Source organism: Garra rufa, chromosome 8, assembly GCF_049309525.1.
Source record: "Garra rufa chromosome 8, GarRuf1.0, whole genome shotgun sequence".
In the NCBI taxonomy this organism is placed as follows: domain Eukaryota; kingdom Metazoa; phylum Chordata; class Actinopteri; order Cypriniformes; family Cyprinidae; genus Garra; species Garra rufa.
Window position 1 is genome coordinate 49,435,848 of NC_133368.1, and position 6,000 is coordinate 49,441,847.

The window sequence follows — 6,000 nt, forward strand, 5'->3', positions numbered from 1 at the left end:
TTCAACATCGCTTGTAACGATTTTAAAAAGAATGTAGTGATGGGTGGAACATAGCTTTTCGAAACCGAATCAATTAAACCGTTGCATCACAAAATGATTCATTGTTTCACTGAAGTGCTCCAATTAAATTGCGTATTGCCAATCATTTGTTTCAGATCTGGACTTCAAATCTCAGATCGCGAATCATTTGATTTAGATTGGAACGGGTTTGTGAATCATTTAGCGAATCGAATGATTCAAATCAAACGATTCGCGATGCGCAGATGATTCATGATCCGCACTCCAAGTCCTGATTTGAAATTGTGGTTTGTGAATCTTTTAGCGAATCGAATGATTCAAATCAAACGATTCGCGATGCGCAGATGATTCATGATCCGCACTCCAAGTCCTGATTTGAAATTGTGGTTTGTGAATCTTTTGCTTTAGATCGGATCTACGTAGCGTGGATTACAAATCATTTGATTCAGATTGGGATTTTGGCGCAATTTCGTGAATCTTTTTTTCCGTTTTTTTTTTTTTTTTCTTAGTTATAAAAACAATACAAAGAAAAAAAGAGAAAGTATACACAAATACAAACCTGTTTCAGTTTTTTTGAAATAAAAGACATAGGTGAGATCTCTGATTGAAGTCCTTGAAAATCAAAAAAGTAGCGCTTAAAATATTTGAAAGTCCTGGAATGTCATTTTGCAGTATTTGTACAAACCCTGAGTTTACATTGTAATAGCACTTAAAGATCTCAACAGAGCATTTGTACCCTCTCTATGTAGCTGCAGCACTTCATGGAGGTGGAGATCACAAAGGTGAAGAGAGACGAGAAAGAAGCCTCGCGGAGAGAAATCTTGGAGCTGCGGCGAGACATGGAGAGAACGTTCGAGCTGAAGTCTGAGACTCTGATGGCCCGAGAGAAAAACGCCATTGAGAGGTTACAGAAACAACAGGAGGTACTGAGTCTCACTACTGCCAGAAAATACATGCAAATACACACAGATTGTTAACTTTAATCTTCTCCAATTAATTCAGATAGAGGAAAAGGAGATTTATAATCAAAGACAAGCCCTGCTGAAAGAAATCGAATCTGCGCGGAGCAGAGAGACGGAGCTTAAACAGAGGATGGAGGCCTTTGACAAGTCAGTACTAGTTATTTTACCAAAAACACTAGTGTAAAGTGAAGTAGTAATATTACTGAACTAAAAATGAAATAAAAATAATAAATACAAAACTAATGAAAACAAACATGACAAAGCTGAAAATAAATAAACTAGTAAAAAACAAGCATATGACAAACATAAGAGTGACTACAATTAAAATGAAAACTGCAAATATAAATTTTTTTTTTTTTTAAATGCTAATAAATAAAAAGAAACAACATGACAAAAACACAGAATTGCAAACACTTTAATTAAAAATTAAAATAAAAATTGAAACACAATTTTAAATACTATAATACTGCCCTCCAAAGGCAAAGTGCAGTAACTACACCAACACTGAAACGGAGAAAATGCCCTTTAAATGTTTAAACCAGCTAGTCAACCATGTTGGCACTCTCCTTTTTCTGACACGGGACAAAATTGAACAAGGAGACTTTGCCACAATTCAAAACGGTTGTCACAAAGTCTATTTTAATCCTTAATTCAATTTTGACCAAATGTGTAGTTACTGCGCTTTGCCTTTGGAGGGCAGAATAGTATATAAATAATACTAAAATAAGACTTCTGTTAACCTTGATGTGTTTCTTTAAATGTGAAGCACTGTTATTATTAACTAAAACTGGTTATTGTAATAAAGCTTATATAAAGTGAAATATAAATATTAGGCAAGGCTTTATTTATTTATAAAGCACATTTCACACACAATGGTAATTTAAAGTGCTGTATATATGAGGAGCTAAAATAATTATTAAAAAAACAATCACAACAATAAAAACAAAGAATTTAAGAACATTTAAAATGATTGATTTAAAATTAATTAAAACAGTTAAGAATAAAAATTATTGTACATCTATTATACATATTAGATGAAAAAAATGGACTTAATGAACATTTGAAATGTCGTTTTTGGCAACTAATTAAAAAAATAAGTTTAAGATTAAAGTACTAATATTACTAAACTAAAATAAAAATTAATAAAGGCTAATAAAAACAAACATAACAAATAACAAAGTGACTAAAATTCACTAAAAAGATTCTAAATATTTATAATTAATACAAAAAAACTAAATTATGAGCACTTTAGCTATAATCAAAATAAAAATATGCAAATTAAAAAATATTGATAAATATATATTTATTTTTTTAATATATTATTTATTGTCATGAATATCATGGAACATCTTATATACAATATCAATATAAGAATTTTGCCCTAATGATATAGAACCTGTAAGCTGCAAGAGGATAAGGTAAAGACCATGGATGATCTTCTGAGGAGGAGAGAGCTGTCTGTGAAGACCATGGAAGACACATTTGACCAGAAACTGAAGAGTGAATTAGCAAAGTAAGTAATTAACTTAAATAATTTCTATTTATGTTTTTAATGACTGTTACTCTTGCCAGTCCTGCAGATGGTGCTCTTGTGACTCAAGATGCAATCCCTGATGAAAGATGAACTTTCATTTTGTAGTTAAAATGCACTACTGTTAATAAGTCTAGGGGTGGTGAGATTTGTTTATTTTTATTAAATTGTTCAGTAAAGATATTTATAATGTTACAATAGATTTCTGTTTTAAATAAATGCTGTTCTTTTGAACTTTCTATTCATCTGTGATTCCTGTAAAATAAAATGCAAAAAAAAATTTTTTGGCAACATTGCTAATAATAAGAAATGTTTCTTGAGAAGCAATTCAGTATATTAGAATGATTTTCTGAAGGATCATGTGACACTTAAGGCTGGAGTAATGATGCAGAAAATTCAGCTTTGATCACAGAAATAAATTACGTTGTAACAGATGTTCACATAGAAAGAGGTATTTTACATTGTAATAATATTTTTATTATTTTTGATCAAATAAAACCATGAAAAAGTCCTGCCAGCAACAAAGGGCATTAACAGTAAAGAAATCACACTTATAAATATCATTGTGAACTGTTTTAGATATCAGCTGGAGCTGAAGGAGGATTACACAAAGAGAACAGAGAAACTGGCAGAAAATGAGAAAAGGATTAAAGGTGTGTATTTAGAAAAGTCATATATAACTGATACAGTGTATCTAGTGTTTTATTGATCTGTACTGTTATTGTTGATGTTTTATTTTTCCATTTACAGAAGAAATGGTTCGTCTGCAGAAGGAATCTGCTGTTATTGATGCAAAGGCAGAAGAACATGAGAGAAGTTCATCAGAAGTTAAACGTCTACTGGTAAAACACACTGTTTAATTTCTGTTCTCATCTGTACCAAAGACAATTTGTCTTTCTAAGCTTGACAGTAATGAGTTGTTATTTCGTTTTAGGTTGTTTTTATGCCTTACGAACTCTCTCCTGCGAGGCTAATACTCAGAAATGAAAATTGTGTTGTTCATATGTGATGTAGATGGAGCTGGAGTCGTCCCGGTCGCAGGCGTCTCTTCTGGCCCAACAGAACGAGCTGCTGCGAGAGAGACTAGAAAACATGAGCGACTATCCAGCGCTGAAGAAAGACACACTGGAGCTGCAGACGCACATCAGACTGATCAAACAGCAGCTGGAGGACAACCGCCAGGAGAACCAGACACTCAGACAAGGTCTCAGATCAAGTTTGAAATGGCTTTATTTGTATATGAATTGGTGAACCAACATTATTCCAACTCTTATAATCAATTCCATTTATCAATAATATTTCAGCAGGATTTGAATGGAAAAACTATTCATGTTTCAAGCCAGTTTGTTTGACCTTCTATTCTGAGGAGGAAAAACAAACAACAAACATTTGCGGACTAAATATGCAAAAACAAGCGCAGGATAATTTCTGGGAAAGAGTGTTTCTGAAATCTCTCGCTTTTTGTTTCAGTTCATTGCAGTTCAGGCTCAAATCTAACGGGGTCAAACAGGGATAACAGAGCTCCAAACAAACAAGAGAAGTGGTCTGTTTGGATGTGCTCTGCTTGTTAATTTGGCCATTTTGGCTGCAATTGTGCGTTTACTGGGAAAACGAGGAACGAAGGGGGGTGAAGGACAGAGAAACGCTTCAGAGCAACCCACTGTTTTTCTGTAAAATGGCAGGATACTTACTGCACGGTAGAGGTCCCGCGGTTTTAGCAATTAAAATGGTTCGGTTTTGTTTGTAATGACAAATTTAGTGTTATTTTTATTCATTTAATTTAGAAAGAAACATTTGGAGCATTTTTTTTTTTTCATTAAATACAAGCTTTTTGCTTCTTAAGGTCGATCATAGTCTATGTTTGATCAATTTTGCCTTCTCATATCACGACTTGGCTAAAATAAAGTCTATATATTTAAAACCAGTGTTGTTTTTGACAACCATCTTAGATTTAGTCTTAGTCTTAGTCTTTTGGACTAAAATGCTTCTTAGTTTTAGTCAAATTTTAGTCACTTCTATATGTGATAGTTTTAGTCCAATTTTAGTCGGCGAAAAGTCAAAAAGGTTTTAGTCTAGTTTTAGTCAAAAAAAAGGGAAAAAGGTAGTCTTTTAACAAATTAATGTAGGTCAGTAAGTATTTTGCTGTTGGGTAGTGTCACTTATAAGTTCTGAAAATAGCAGATCTATAGTTCAACACAATGTGAGCTTCCGGATCGACTATTTTCACCAATAATTACAATAATGAAGGAATGTTTTAGAACATAAAAGACAAACAAGGATGGAATGCTAAAACGGCTTGCCATACTAGTACAGCAAAGAGTATTTAATGCTAAAACGGCTTGCCATACTAGTACAGCAAAGACTATTTAATGCTAAAACGGCTTGCCATACTAGTACAGCAAAGAGTATTTAATGCTAAAACGGCTTGCCATACTAGTATAGCAAAGAGTATTTAATGCTAAAACGGCTTGCCATAGCGTCAGATACTTTTTAAGTTTTAATTGGCATGCACAATAAGCGGAAATGTCATGCATTTTAAACGTCTGACGGACCACCCACTAACATTTTCGTCTATTCTCGTCTCGTCAACGAAAACTCACACACGTCTCGTCATGTTTTAGTCATCAACGAGCCATTTTTATCTCGTCATCGTCTCGTTATCGTCATGAAAAAAAGTGGCGTCAACGAAATGATTTCGTCATCGTCATCGTTGACGAAAACAACACTGTTTAAAACAGTTAAAGCATATAACAATGCTAGTTTAAACGATGGGTGCATATCCGGTCGTTTGTGTGGAGAGTGGAAGCTAAAACATGTTTTTTAGGACATTGAGGGGGCAGCGAGATCACTTACTTTTTTTTAAAGGGTCTACATTTATTTGTGAGCACTCACGATTTCAACAAAACGTTGTGCTTTTATAAAATAAAGAAAACAAACACGATGCGTTCTCTGCTGTCTCAAAAATGAACCGAAACTCTGCGAATACATGCATCACATACATGATAAATATATATGTAGAAAGCGCTAAAATACTACATAAGAAAATAAAATGTAATTGATAATCGGTAAAGATGCATCCAATGAGGCGCATCCAATGAGGACATGGATGAGGAGGATCGTTAACTTTATCCTTGCAACACTGACTATAAACACTAGTTTATAAATAAATAATTAAAATATCATATAAAATATAAAATATATTACTTTTGCCGGTGTTTTGTGGCAAGCTTTAGCTTATTGCGTGCACTTGAACGTGAAACTCTTCCATCTGCGCTGAAGGCACGCTCAATGCTGCTGCAGGTGGGACCTGGTCTTGTGTTGCAATTTTTTTTTAATCACCATTGATAGATGTCTAAAATATAAAAATACAGAGAAGTCTAAAACAGGACCAATGCCCGGCCCGTGTCCGATCTACGACGGGCTGAAATGTAGAGCTATCATAGGTCTTCAGGCGAGACACTGCGGGTGAAAAGGGTAAAAAAAATTAAC

General features: G+C 33.8%; 1 protein-coding gene across 1 annotated transcript in view; it reads left to right on the forward strand.

Annotated features, from left to right (window-relative positions):
* Window positions 1-6,000, forward strand: part of ofd1 (OFD1 centriole and centriolar satellite protein) — a 29,103-nt gene that overhangs the window by 6,489 nt on the left and 16,614 nt on the right. The window contains exons 7-12 of the mRNA XM_073845384.1: window positions 768-941; window positions 1,021-1,127; window positions 2,374-2,493; window positions 3,091-3,164; window positions 3,262-3,353; window positions 3,526-3,715. Of these exons, the coding sequence (XP_073701485.1) occupies window positions 768-941; window positions 1,021-1,127; window positions 2,374-2,493; window positions 3,091-3,164; window positions 3,262-3,353; window positions 3,526-3,715 (757 nt within the window). The remainder of the gene's footprint in view (window positions 1-767; window positions 942-1,020; window positions 1,128-2,373; window positions 2,494-3,090; window positions 3,165-3,261; window positions 3,354-3,525; window positions 3,716-6,000) is intronic.